This window comes from Microtus oregoni, unplaced genomic scaffold (genome assembly GCF_018167655.1).
Source record: "Microtus oregoni isolate MIOR12 unplaced genomic scaffold, Mior012 000018F_ref0000195, whole genome shotgun sequence".
Taxonomy (NCBI): Eukaryota; Metazoa; Chordata; class Mammalia; order Rodentia; family Cricetidae; genus Microtus; species Microtus oregoni.
Window position 1 is genome coordinate 23055068 of NW_024543077.1, and position 13828 is coordinate 23068895.

Here is a 13828-nt window from a genome sequence, read left to right on the forward strand (position 1 = left end):
TTTTTTGTTGAACCTAAATTTAACACATGAGAGAAACCATGCAAGAGTAAAAACACTGCGACATTCTCGAAGAACCTAATCAATAACACAGATTAATTCACCAACTACCTAAACTAATAGAAGCATATGTAGTGTTATAAAAATTGGCTTAAATTGTTCATTACTGAGAAAAAATGAACCACTTAAATTCGAATTCTGACCAAAACAATTGCTTTATTTCTAAGATATATTTTATATTTTGTTCATTTTTATGCTACTTCATACTAATTTTCCATATATATATATATATATATATATATAGAGAGAGAGAGAGAGAGAGAGAGAGAGAGAGAGAGAGAGAGGGAGTTTTTGTTTTCTGAGACAGAGTTTCTCTGTGTAACAGTCCTAGCTGTCCTGGAACTAGCTCTTGTCGACAGGTTGGCCTATCAATAAATATTTTCTACCTACCTTTGTATGATGTTCCATGGCATCCAATTCACCTTGATTGAAAGCCAGACTTCTTTTACGCTTCTAAAGAGAAAGCGACAAGGAAAACATAATGTTGCAGTCTATCGCAAAGCGGACATTTTGTAACCTGTTAGATTTTATTTTTTGTACTACATTTTTTAATATTGCATCTATTTTTTAAAGGTAAAAAGTTCCACTGAGATTAAAATCAGTGCAAAGAGTACAAGTACCCATGGGATATGAAAGAACTGTGATTCTTCTCAGTTAATATGCATAAGGTAGAATTACTCTCAACTTTTTTTATTTCTGAACATGAACCATCTATAGGTTATCAAAGACCAGTGGTCAAGAGCACGGGTTGCTCTTACAAAAGATCCAGGTGTGGGGCTGGAGAGATGGCTCAGTGGTTAAGAGCATTGCCTGCTCTTCCAAAGGTCCTGAGTTCAATTCCCAGCAACCACATGGTGGCTCACAACCATCTGGAATGAGGTCTGGTGCCCTCTTCTGGCCTGCAGACATACACACAGACAGAACATTGTATACATAATAAATAAATAAATATTTAAAAAAAAAAAAAAAAAAAAAAAAAAAGATCCAGGTGTGGTTCCCAGCACCCACATGGTGGCTCAAAACAATCTATATCTCCAGCTGCAGTGGATCTGATGTCCTCTCCTGGTCTCAGCAGATATACACATGGTAGACAGAAATATTTACAGACAAAACACTTGAACACATTAAATCAATAATTAAAAAAACCTCAAAGGCATGTATGGCTCCTCAGGTCTGCAATACTCTACTCTCACTGAAAAGGTCTGTCAGACAGCAAATTAACAGAGAAATAACGGAACCAACAGATGTTATGACCCGAATGGACTTAACAGACATCTATAGAACATTTTACTGAAACACAAAAGAATATACCTTCATCTCAGCACCTCATGGAACCTTCTCTAAAACCGACCACAAATTCAGTCATAAATCTCAACAGACACACACACACACACACACACACACACATAAATTGGAATAAATCCCTGTATCTTATCAGATCACCAGGGCTTAAGCAAAATCAGAAACGAAAAGAAGGACATAACAGAAACTGAGGAAATTCAGAGAATCGTCATGTTATACTTCAAAAACCTATACTCCACAAAATTGGAAAATTTAAAGGAAATGGACAGTTTTCTGGATAAGCACCACATGCCAAAACTAAATCAAGAACAGACAAACAATTTAAATAGACCTATAACCCCTAAGGAAATAGAAGTAGTCATTAAAAGTCTTCCAACCAAAAATAGCACAGGACTAGATGGCTTCAGCACAGAATTCTGCCAGAATTTCAAAGAAGAGCTAATACCAATACTCCTCAAATTGTTCCACAAAATAGGAACAGAAGGGACATAGCCAAACTACTTTTTTGAGGCTACAGTTACCCTGATACCCAAACCATACAAAGACTCAACAGAGAAAGAGAACTACAGACCAATCTCCCTCATGAACATTGATGCAAAAATACTCAATACTGGCAAACTGAATCCAAAAACACACACAAAAAAAATATCCACCATGACCAAGTAGGCTTCATCCCAGAGATGCAAGGTTTGTTCACCATACAGAAATCTGTGACCCAAGCCGGGCGATGGTGGCACACGCCTTTAATCCCAGCACTCGGGAGGCAGAGGCAGGCGGATCTCTGTGAGTTCGAGACCAGCCTGGTCTACAAGAGCTAGTTCCAGGACAGGCTCCAAAGTTACAGAGAAACCCTGTCTCGAAAAACCAAAAAAAGAAAAAGAAAAAAGAAATCTGTGACCCACCAAATAAACAAAATGAAAGAAAATAACACATGATCATCTCATTAGATGCTGAAATTCAATAGGGGAGAGGGTGCCTGAACTGGCTTTTCCCTGTAAACAGATTGGTGCCTACCCTAACAGTCATCACAGAGCCCTCATCCAGTAACTGATGAAACCAGGTGCAGACATCCACAACCAAGCACTAGGCTACGGGCACCCAGTCGAAGAGAGGGAGGAGAGAATATATGAGCATGGGAGGTCAAGATCATGAAGGAAAAGTCTACAGACAGCCGAACCAAGCTTGTAGGAACTCATGAACTCTACACCAACAGTTGTAGAGCCTCCATGGGACCAAATTAGGCCCTCTGCATGTGGGAGACAGTTGTGGAATTTGGTCTACCCAAGGGGTCCTGGCAGTGGGATCAAATCAGGACCTATCCTTGGTGCATGAACTAGCTTTTTGGAGACTATTCCATATGGTAGGACTTTATGCTCAGCCTTAACACGATAGAGGGGCTTGGTCCTGGCTCAACTTAATGTGCAAGATTTGTAGACTCCCCATGGGAAGCCTTACCCTTTGGGAGGAGTGAATGGGGGGGTGGGCTGGGGGAAGGCGAGATGGAGAGGAGGAGAGGTAAGAGGGAATACTGTGGTTGGAATGTAAAATGAAATTTAAAATAAATAAAATAAAATGAGAAATTTGTCAAGCAATGTGGTGTGGAACAATTATCTATATTCTGTCAATTATATTTTAAATAAATGCTGATTGGTCGGTAGCCAGGCAGGAAATATAGGCGGGACATCCAGACAGGAAGTAGTGGCAGGTCAGTGAGAACAGGAGAATTCTGAGAAGAAGCCCATTCCTCTGCAGTCTTACTCAAGACACAGAAGAAGGAAGATGTGACCTGCCCTGCTGAAAAAGGTACTGAGCCATGTGGCTAACATATACTAGAAAAATGGGCTAATATACGTTATAAGAGTCAATAGGAAGCCTGAGCTAATGGGCCAATCAGTTTATAACTAATGTAGACCTCTGTGTGATTTTCTTTGGGACTTAACGAATGTGTGAACCGGCAGGACAGAAACTCAGACAACAGCAATGGTGGAAGTGCCTATAATCACAGCACTCCAGAGGCAGAGCCATGAGTTTAAAACAGCCTGGTCTACACAGTGGGTTCCAAGACAACCTGAACTAAAGCAAGACCTGTCTTTATAGAAAAAATAAATAAATAAAAGCAAAAACCTTTTATCCAAGCTAAAATCAAAAGCTTGGTTGTCTGGATTAGTAAGAGTAATATAGCTGAGATTTTCTTTTCTTATGCTTCAAGTATAGATGAATCCAGCACATACTTGTTAAAAAGGAAAAACATATCCAAAAAAAGAAATCACAAGAATATTAAAAACTGCATTTCAGGTACCCCCAAAAGCAGAAGTGGTTACCACTACTAACATTGCTACTCAAATTCTTAACCAATTATAAGGTACAAAGGGTACAGGTACTGTGCAGAAACTTAATTACTATGCACAAACATGCACTGGCTAAATGAATGACACTCATTCCTATCACTAACAAGACAATATCTAAGTGGAGTTTGTACAGACTCGTCTGGACTCAAGAAACACATCCAAGACAAAAGCACACGCTGAAGGCACTTGCTGCTGAACCTGACGACCTCAGTTCAATCTGCAGGGCCACGGATCCACATGGTAGAAGGACAAACCTTACTCCCACCATTTAATCCTGTGTAGTATGCTCAAATAGCTTTTTTTTTCTTGGTGGAGTGGGTCTTGTTTTAGAGTTTTTTGTTTTGCTTTTTGGGAGAAGAGCTCATACAGCCAAGTTAACCAAGAATTCACTATGCAGCCAAGGATGGCCTTGTACTCCTGATCCTCCTGCCTCCACCTCTCAAGTGCTGAAATTACAGCTGTGTACCACCACTGCACCAGACTCAAACTTTTGGAAAACTGCCCCAAAGTATATGCTCAAACACAAGTACCTTATAAATATGCATTTTCCACAGCAGTTCCCTACTTCATCACTAGAAAACTTTCCAAAAATACCACTCTTCTCTCAAGCTTCTATTACATGAGCTTATTCTGGAAAGATGATGGTGCAGGAGAATTGTCTGTATTCTGTCAATCATGTTTTAAATAAATGTTGATTGGCCAGGCAGGAAGTATAGGCGGGTCAACCAGACAGGAAGTAGAGGTGGGGCGAGGAGAACAGGAGTATTCTAGGAAGAAGGAAGCCCATTCCCCCAAGTCCTGTCCAGACACCAAAGAAGCAGGATATGACCTGCCCTGCTGGAAAAGGGACTGAGCATGTGGTTAACACAGATAAGAATTATGGGTTAATATAAGCTACAAGAGCTAATAAGTAGCCTGAGGTTATTGGCCAATCAGTATTATAACTTATGGAGATTTTCCTTGGGGCTTGCTGGCTGTGGGGTACCAGGCAGGACAGATACTCCAATGAGCAGGCCCTCATGTTACAGAATGGCACCCACGAGGATAACTGCACCCACAGAAAGCCTGAGCGAGCTTGGAAAATAGAGTAAAGCATGTTGTCTTGGTGGCAGCAGTTTCCCAATCTGCTCTGCTTGCTAGAGGCAAGAAAGCAGTCTCATCTGAGAGAGGCTTCCTGACTCAGCTTTAGCTGCAAAACCTTGCAGCTCCTTTAAGAGGTCCTGCCACAAAACACTTAAATAGTGTCGATGAAAAGCTCAACGCATGCTTTTCGGTTTTCAGCCGTAGCAGAAAAAAAGCTGCGCTGTTATAAAATTCTGACTTTCTGGGTCGACCTGCCAGGGCAAACTCTGACTCTTTCATGCAGTGGTCTGAATACAAAACATTTAAATGTGGTCTGTGAGCAGAATGCTGCAGCTTGCTTGCTGGCAGGGACTTCAAAACGCTACAGCTGGTACCTCCGCCTTGAGGCTGGAATCGCAGAAAGCTAAAAAATGGGCTGGATCCAGCCGTCAAAGCCACGGCTTTAATCCTCTCCATAAAGACTCATGTGGTCAATAATAGAGAGATATACAGTAAAGAGAGATTTAAAGATGAAAAAAACCTCTAATAGTGTTTTATAGTGTGTTATAATATATATAGTTTATATATATATATAATAGTGTGTTAAAAATATATACAGGCTAAAGGTTAAAGTCCTTAAACATAAAAAGAAAGAGAGTAGTTGGGTGTAGTGATACACACCTTTAATCCCAACACTTGGAGAAAGAAAGAGAGTAGTTGGGTGTGGTGGTACACACCTTTAATTTCAACACTTGGGAGGCAGAGGTAGATTAACCTCTGTGACTTCAAGGGGTAGAAGTAGATTGACTTCAGTGACTTCAAGGTGTGGTAGCACACGCCTTTAATCCCAGTGCCTGGGAGGCAGAGACAGACAGATCTCTGTGAGTTCAAGGTGTTGTAACAGACACCTTTAATCCCAGCATTGGGGAGGCAGTGGCAAGTGCATTTCTGTGAGTTCAAGGACAGCCTGGTCTACAGAGGGAGTTCCAAGACAAAGATACACAGAGAACCTGTCTCAAAAAGCCAAGAGTTAAAAGTAAAAAATAAAAGAAATAGAGATTAAAGTAAAGCCACATAAAGATGGAAAATACACAGAGAATCTTGATACTGTATGCCATTATGCTCTCTTTGAATTGTTTGAATGCTGAGGAAGGAGCAACAGCTGCTAAAAGATATTTGCATATAAATGCTGCTGAATTAATCCAAGATAGGTATTTTGAAAATACCTTGACTTGAAAATTGAAGTCAAAAGGCATGTTACTTTGGAGAAGTGACAGACTAAAGTCTCATGCAATATCCAGCTTATTCCGAGCATCAGACAGTTGATACCCTAGGGTTACAAAGAATCAACTGATGTAAGTATACAATCACAAGGACAAGCCAAAGGAGGTGGACAAGCCCTGGCATAGAGACACATAAACAAATAACAATAGTTTTAATGAATGCTCTGAAGTAAACTCACTCCCATCTGCTCTATCTGAGAGGGGCCCAAACCACATTCCAAGGACAATTCCGTGTTTTTGAATAAACAACAATGAGGTAACAAGGCTCACATCTTGTTCTGCGGGTGTTTTCTCACAAGCACTCAGAATTCTCACTTCATTCCATCCTTGGCCCGTGTTCCAACACGATAGTACACAAACAGTTTTGTTTCTTTTATAGACAATTTACGTCTGAGGCCATTGTTTACATTTTTTGTACATTTACTTACGTTTTCACTCTTTCACATTGAGGGAAGGGTGCACAGCCAGGACACCCGTGTGAAAGTTAGAGGATGATCTGTGGGAGTCAATGGTCTCCTTCTCCCAAGTGGGCCCTGCTGACCAAACTCAGGTCATGAGACCCTACAGCAAGCCCCTCTCCATGTTGAGCTAAATCACTCCAGGCCTAGACTTACTTTTTGAAACATGCAATGTGTTGTTCTAGAATGGCAAGAAATAAAATTAAAGGCAGGTGATAGCAAATGCTTATACACCAGCTCTTGGCAAATAGAGGCGGGATGATAAGAAATTTGTTATCCTCAGCCACAGTGAGTTGGAGGACAGCCCACAAGACCCTGACTCAACAATAAATAAATAATAAATAGACATATATATTGCTCTTGGGTATGCTAACACCTTCTCACATTAGTCTTTATACTTAGAAAATGCGAAGATATTTGAAATACTGGAACTAAATTTTTGTTTCGTGCAAAAAAAAATAAAGCTTAACACTTCCTACCTTCCCAACAGAAATGGAGACATCTTGCTTAGCACCAGTCACTAAATCCTCATTCTGGCCACTTTGCTGGCATTCTTTGTGAATTATGTAAGGTTTGGTGACATTAAATAGCTCAGGTCGGAAAGCATAGTTTTGGGTGATGATTTCATTGGCTGGCACAGCAGTAGAGTCAGGAGCAGAGCATGTAGTAGGAGCTCCAGAAGGAGATGTGGCATCCATCTGAAGAGAACCCAGGTCGACAGAAGAAGTGGAATGGTTTCTACTGCAGGAAGGCTCTCGATGCTGCTGAATTTGATAGTTGACCTTGTTAATGAAAGAAAGATGATCCAGTAGCCACCCAGGTGGCAAATGGTGAACCACAGACATTCTCCTAAAAAACCCAGAACTAGGTCTGGGAGCGAAGTTCAGTGTGGGGCTGCTGGGTTTGACAGCCAGTGCTATAACAACAAAAACAAAGAAAAAACTTTTAAAATCAGGTTCCTTTCTTCCGTTGCCCTCCATGGTCCTGTTTTGGTCCTCGGATTGAGGCACTCACTAGTTTACATCATCCAAGTATTCAAGTCACTAAATCCTTCAAAGATGAGCGTCCCATCGAGTCAAAGAATGGTAATTACTTCTAAAGACTGCTCCAGCTAAACAAAGTGCAATATGAACAGTACACCGGAAGAGCACACCTAACTAGTCTGCTAAGACAGAACTTCACAACTAAGTCTAAAGCAAACTAACTAGCTTGTTAGGTCAGAACTTCAGGATTAAAGGTGGATAACGACAATCTGTTTGAGCCACACTCCAGTGACTAGGTTCATCAGAACTACTTTATCCTCATTTAAAATACGTTTTACATTTCTGGATATAACTTATTTTATTATAATGTAGTGGAAACTTTAAGAGGGCACTGAAGAAGAAATAAGTGAATAGCACAGCTAATAATAATAAGGTTTATAATCAAATTTCTTATAAAATTGACCGTGAACTAGTTTTTAAAGACGGGGTCTTACATGGCATGTAGAACAGGCTGGCCTTATTTTCAAGAGACGCACAGGGATCTGCCCGTCTTTGCCTCCGTCGTGAACCACTCCAGGTTAAGTTACTTGATTTCACTGAGCTTCAAAAGTTATCTTTGTGTTTGGCTGGGTTCTTTTGAGATAGTGTCCTACTATGTTGCTCTGGCTGTCCCGGAACTCACTATATAAACCAGGCTGGCCTGGAAATCAGAGATTCCCCTTGCCTCTGCCTCCCGAGTGCGGGAATTAAAGGCGTTCGCTATAATGCCCAACCAAAGTCTTTTTTATGTCCTACTGTCATTAGTTTGGAGAACTAAATGAGATAATTCGCATGAACTGCTGCTGATAGTGTCTGAAACATAACAGCTGGTAACACATCTGCTCACACTCATGAGAGGATTCAGGTGATACCTGTGATTTTGGTTTCCCAGTCCACCGTGACTTGAGCTGAGGAGACACAGTGTTGGCTAGGAAAGATTGAAACTCAAAAGGGCTGCTAGGAACGAAACTACAATTCTAGCTAGAGGCACAACAGCTCCGAGATTCAGAAATCTGAGCATTCGCCCTAGGCCTTCCCACTGTCTGGGAATTGGCAATGCCTGCTTGTAGTTCCTCTCTGGGAGAGCAGAATCCACAGCACTTGGAGCACCCTGCCGCTACTTATCCTTCCAACTCTTCCTGATCTACCAAAGGGTCAGTAGAGCTCCGCCACATTCAACAGCATCTTCTACAGTCAGAAAGGGACACGCTACCTCCCAGACTCTCGCATTGGAAACAGCACTCATCTAAACCAGGTCCTGACAGACATCCTTACAGAGTCAAAGAAAACCCTCGCTTCCCTAGTCCATGGACGCAGCCATGTTGCTGTACGGAATGAGACTCCAGGAGAGATTGGGCCGCTCCGTGCCGACGAAGCTTTCGTCCTAGGTGCCAGTTTTGAGGATAGGGCCAGACTCCTGTCCGGACGAAGACACCGGCTACTAAAAGCCACGGATCCTGGTGCGCCGCCGAGCGACCAACACACACGCACTTCCGGCCAATGGGACTGGCGTGGAGGAAACGCGTCAGCGTACTCGCCGCAGGCGTTCTGACGTCACGCGGGCGGAGATTTTAAAATCCAAACGGCTCTAAGTTGGCATTGGCGCCTGTTTTCGTACGCAGCTGTGCTGTTTACTGCAAGTTGGACGCTGGGTCTTGCCAAGAACCACATATCTCGTCAAGAAGAAGAGAGAAAGGTAACTGCTATCATGGGGTTAACTCTGTTCGTGCTAAAAGGCTCTGCGGCGTCGGAGACCTGGGGTGGCGTCTGCCAGGCTCTGTGTTCAGGGATCAGTAAGTTTGTGCGGGCAGCCGATTGCTGACCGAGGTGTGGGGCGGGTCGGGGGTGCAGCGCCTGTAGAGGGAAAAGAGGATGCGGATTGCTGACCGAGGTGTGGGGCGTGGGGGGGGGGGGAGGGGCGTGACTGCCGGGAGGAGCAGGTCGGAACGCTGCGTTCGCGTGGTAATGCAGCAGCTGAAAAGCCGTGTAAGGAGAAAAAGTCTGGGAAACTGAAGTCTTGAGAATAAAATCTAAGTGGAATGTAAGCAGCTGAACAAGGAGGGATGTGGCTCAGTGCACAGCCAAGCGTGCTAAAGTCCCTAACTCAAACAAACAATAAAGTGGGTGTTAGTATTTGGGCATCTGCATTGGCCTGCCCTTAGAGCCCTGACAGGATAGATCCTCGCCTGTAGCCACCAAGAACACTCCTGTGCACATTTGCTATGTTTCCTTGTAAAAGGTGGGCCTACCCCCACCCCCTTCTCCCAGTCTCCACCTCCGTCTCTCTCCCGCCACTCTTGTCCCCAGGGACTAGTCTCTGCCTCCTCTGCCCCTTCTCTCTCGTCTTCCAATAAACCTCCTATGCATGGCGTGACTTCTTTTCGCCGCTATTATTATTATTATTACAACAACAGTGAGTTCTGTCTCACCCTCGAAGGAAGCCAGGGCAAGACCTGAAAAGGCTGAGTGGCTGGCTAGCGTCTAGCCCTGTAGAGGTGAAGACAGGGTCCGACATTGGCATGCTTATGATATTAAAATGTTTTGAGAAAGGAAGCAGTTTCTACGTTGTGTTGTGGACCAGATTGCTTATGTTTACTGAAATGGAGATTAGAACGAGAAAGACAATAGTAGATATTAACTGAGAAACACGGGGTTAAACATAAAGCAAGAAACGTAGACATTAGGAAAACAGAATGATTCCTGTTTTTGAAGCCAAAGGAAACATTTTGAGGAAAGTTAAGGAGCCTGAGATTTCTTGTCAAGCAGCCTGTGAGTAACCATTGAAATAGACATAAGAGATAGCAGGGATAACACATAGAAATTTGGCAATCAGCCGGGCAGTGGTGGCGCACGCCTTTAATCCCAGCACTCGGGAGGCAGAGGCAGGTAGATCTCTGTGAGTTCGAGGCCAGCCTGGTCTACAAGAGCTAGTTCCAGAACAGGAACCAAAAGCTACGGAAAAACCCTGTCTCGAAAATCCAAAAAGAAAAAAAAAGATATTTGGCAATCATGGATTGCCTTGTGATGATGTAATCATATATGTTCGTTTTTGCATTGCCTTGCTTGAGTGTATTGAATACTTGAAGTTGCATAGGTGTTATCTGTAGTGAGGACTTAAGTGTACATGAAAAACAAATACAGCACACAGGGAAAATGCTATCGTAAAGGAACAGACTTAGTTACTCTTTTACGTCAGAATAAAAATGATAATTGTTGCTTAATGAACCCCTTGCATTGGAACATTTTTCTGATATTGAAATCATGAATTAGGTTCTAAGCATGAAGCGCAGTTCCGTTTCCACCGGTGGTGCTGGCCGCCTCTCCATACAGGAACTGAGATCCCAGGACATCGATAAACCAGGCATATATACCCCTCAAACGTAAGTGCCTCCAACTATGGGTCTCAGCTGCATACTTACTGTCTAGGGTGAGGCCGATGTAAGAAATGGTTAGTACAAAAGTCTTAGTGATGTCTTAATCTTGTCTCCTCTAGCAGTGTCTGATTGGGGTCATTGAAATCCATAAAAGTGGACCTGAGGCTAGGTGGTTTGGCTCGTCTCATTGTTTACTAGCCTTGCTATAAAAGCATTGTTGACACCCTTCTAATACTCCTTTATATTTAACTGTTTAAGCAGGCAGTGTGGTATAACTTAATTTACTAAGATGTTTCCAACTACTAAAGGTAGTAATGAAATCAAAGCAATATCATTTGTTGTGATGGGAAGCTATAAAATTATTTCAAGTTTGGAGGGACTAGGGTGTGAAAAAGAACTTGCTCTTACTGCTGTGTGTGGTCACACACACCTATAATCCTGGTATTAAAAAGACTCCAGGAAGAAGACTGAATGTGAGTTCAAGGCCACTGTGGACCATAAAGTAGTTCCCCAGCCTACAGAGCAAGACATAGTTCACAAAGCTACCAACCAAAGAAATTGTTATCAGAAACATTAGTTTTTCACTCAGAGTGTTGCTCTTCTAGTTAATAGAAGGCTATTTCTAACCTACTGTGTACTATACTAGCATAACGTCTACATATAAGCTACTTAATCAGCCATTCTGAAGAAAGGAATTCAAACATATTTGTCAACCTATAATCATTTTTATATTTTCCTTAAAATTCTTATCCATATATAAACAAATTTTAAAATTAAAAAGACATAAATTAAAACTTTTAACATTTTACAATTTTACTGTTTTTTTTTGCTCCTTCCAATGAAAACAACTACCAAACACTTCTGTGATCTTGAAAATTTGTTATTGGTGGGGGAAAGAAGTTAACATGTTTCCAAAATTACTTGAACTGGTGTTTTTGTATTTGCTTTAAAGAATTTTTTTCTGTTTTCCTTTGAAGCAAAGGGAGAACAACCTTTGGAAAGCCAAGCACAAGCAAACCTGCATCTGAAAGAAAAGTCTCGATATTTGGTAAAAGGTAACAAAGTTTTTTATTTTATTTAATGAATAGATTCTTAGAACTGTGCATTGATTCCCTAGAGTCAGAAAAAAAAATTATATTGTAAAGTTGCTTTCAAGACAAAAGTTAGGAGCCAGTTTTCCTGTTTTAGTAGTTAAGGTTCTAGGTGATATGATGTTTGTATAAGTCTGCTTTGTGTGATGCTAGAGAAGTGCAGATTCAGATCACAGTTCCATCATCCTAAGGTGATGCTCAAGTCTGTGCCGTGTTCTCAGAAACTGTAGAATCAGATGGTGAAAGTGGAGCCATCCCTAGTTCAACATTGGAGTCTTTTACTCTCCAAAGGTTAAGAATGACTTCAAAGAGCTTTGGTTTTACTGTCTAAGTCTGTCAGTATTAATTATATTAGAAATTAAACTAAGAAAATGTCAATATAAACTCAATTTAAAATAACAATCTCATTATGTTGTTCCAAAAATAAAATGGCATCATTTATTTATTTGCTTGTTTGTTTGGTTTGGTTTTTGGAGACAGGATTTCTCTATGTAGCCCTAGGTTTCCTGGAACTCACTCTGTAGACCAGGCTAGCATTGAACTTTGAGATCTACGTATCTGTGCCTCCCAAGTGCTCGGATTAAAGGTGTGTGCCACCACCGCCTACAATGCTTTGAATTTTAAAAAAATTTCTGGGTGAGCAAGATGGCTCAGCAGGTAAAGGCACTTAAAACCAAGACCTGCTTTCAATCCCCAGACCCACATGGTAGAAGAGAAACTATTGCTTCAGGTTGTCCTCTGAACACCAGCTGATGCTCTCTCTCTCTCTCTCTCTCTCTCTCTCTCTTTCTCTCTCTCTCTTCCTCTTTCTCTCTGACACACACACACACACAAATAAATAAATGTAATAAAATTAAAACATTTCCAATGCAAAACAATTTCATTGGGCAGCCAAACATGGTCTCCCACTTTTAAAGTCAGATCCCTTTAATAGCTGACTAATGAAAGATGGTTAGAATCTATGTCTGCTACTGCATTTAGACTGTCCTAGAAGCCAGTCTCTAGGAAGCAATGTACACATGAAAGGATGAGAGGGAGAAGAACAAACAGCATCTGAGTTTTGTTTATGATGCCTAGATACGCCTTGGAGAACTTGTTTTAGACTAGATCAGCAGTTGTCTGGATTGGAGGTGGGGAAGTTTGATACAGATTGACAGGAAGCAGTCTGTTATTTGTATGACCTGGGGTATGACCTCACCTTTTTGTACTTTGAATCCCTGGTGTATAAGAATGGAGATAGGTTGAGTGGTGGTGCACACCTTTAATTAGGCAGAGGCAGTCTAATCTCTGGGTTTGAGGCCAGCCTGGTCTACAGACAAGTTCCAAGACAACCAGAGCTACACAGAAAAACCTGTCTTCCAAAAAAAAAAAACAAAAACAAAAAAAAAAAGAAAGAAAAAGGGTGGAGATACTGGGAGATGGCTCACTGGTTTAGAGTCGTTCCATTTCTACCAGAGGACCCAAATTCAGTTCCCAGTAACCACACTGGACAGGTCACAACCCCCTGTAACTCCAGCTTCAGGAGATCCGATTCCCCTCTTGTGACCTCCATAGGCGCTCACATGCATGTGTGGTTATGCATACACAGACACAATGTACATAAATAAAAATAGATCTTTTCACTTTTTTTTAGTGGAGATATTGGCAGACTCTCCTTTACAAGTAGTTCTTAATATTTATTAAGTGTTCATATAGGTCAACTGTTCTTAAGTTCTTCATGCATATTAATTCTTGATACTCAGAGACAATTTTCCCTTAAGGAATAATGGCAAACAAGTGAGTACAAGCAAGGGCTTAGTTCTAAGGGCTTAAATAGAGGAAAGTGTTTGGG

At 41.6% G+C, this 13828-nt stretch overlaps 2 protein-coding genes across 5 annotated transcripts in view; one reads left to right on the forward strand and one right to left on the reverse strand.

The window, feature by feature from the left end:
• LOC121458943 (N(6)-adenine-specific methyltransferase METTL4-like) overlaps positions 1 to 9004 on the reverse strand; it is a 34116-nt gene extending 25112 nt beyond the window's left edge. For 3 of the 4 annotated variants that reach the window (XM_041668375.1, XM_041668377.1, XM_041668376.1), the window contains exons 1-3: positions 7988 to 9004; positions 6990 to 7426; positions 448 to 510 (exon numbers count right to left, since the gene is read on the reverse strand). In XM_041668375.1, the coding sequence (XP_041524309.1) occupies positions 448 to 510; positions 6990 to 7426; positions 7988 to 7994 (507 nt within the window). In that variant the 5' untranslated portion in view covers positions 7995 to 9004. The remainder of the gene's footprint in view (positions 1 to 447; positions 511 to 6989; positions 7427 to 7987) is intronic. The other variant, XM_041668378.1, reaches the window with a different exon arrangement.
• Positions 9005 to 9102: 98 nt separating this feature from the next.
• The window catches only part of LOC121459003 (kinetochore protein NDC80 homolog), a 37208-nt gene continuing 32482 nt past the window's right edge, over positions 9103 to 13828 (forward strand). The window contains exons 1-3 of the mRNA XM_041668464.1: positions 9103 to 9228; positions 10803 to 10912; positions 11884 to 11961. Coding sequence (XP_041524398.1) covers positions 10812 to 10912; positions 11884 to 11961 — 179 coding nt within the window. The 5' untranslated portion in view covers positions 9103 to 9228; positions 10803 to 10811. The remainder of the gene's footprint in view (positions 9229 to 10802; positions 10913 to 11883; positions 11962 to 13828) is intronic.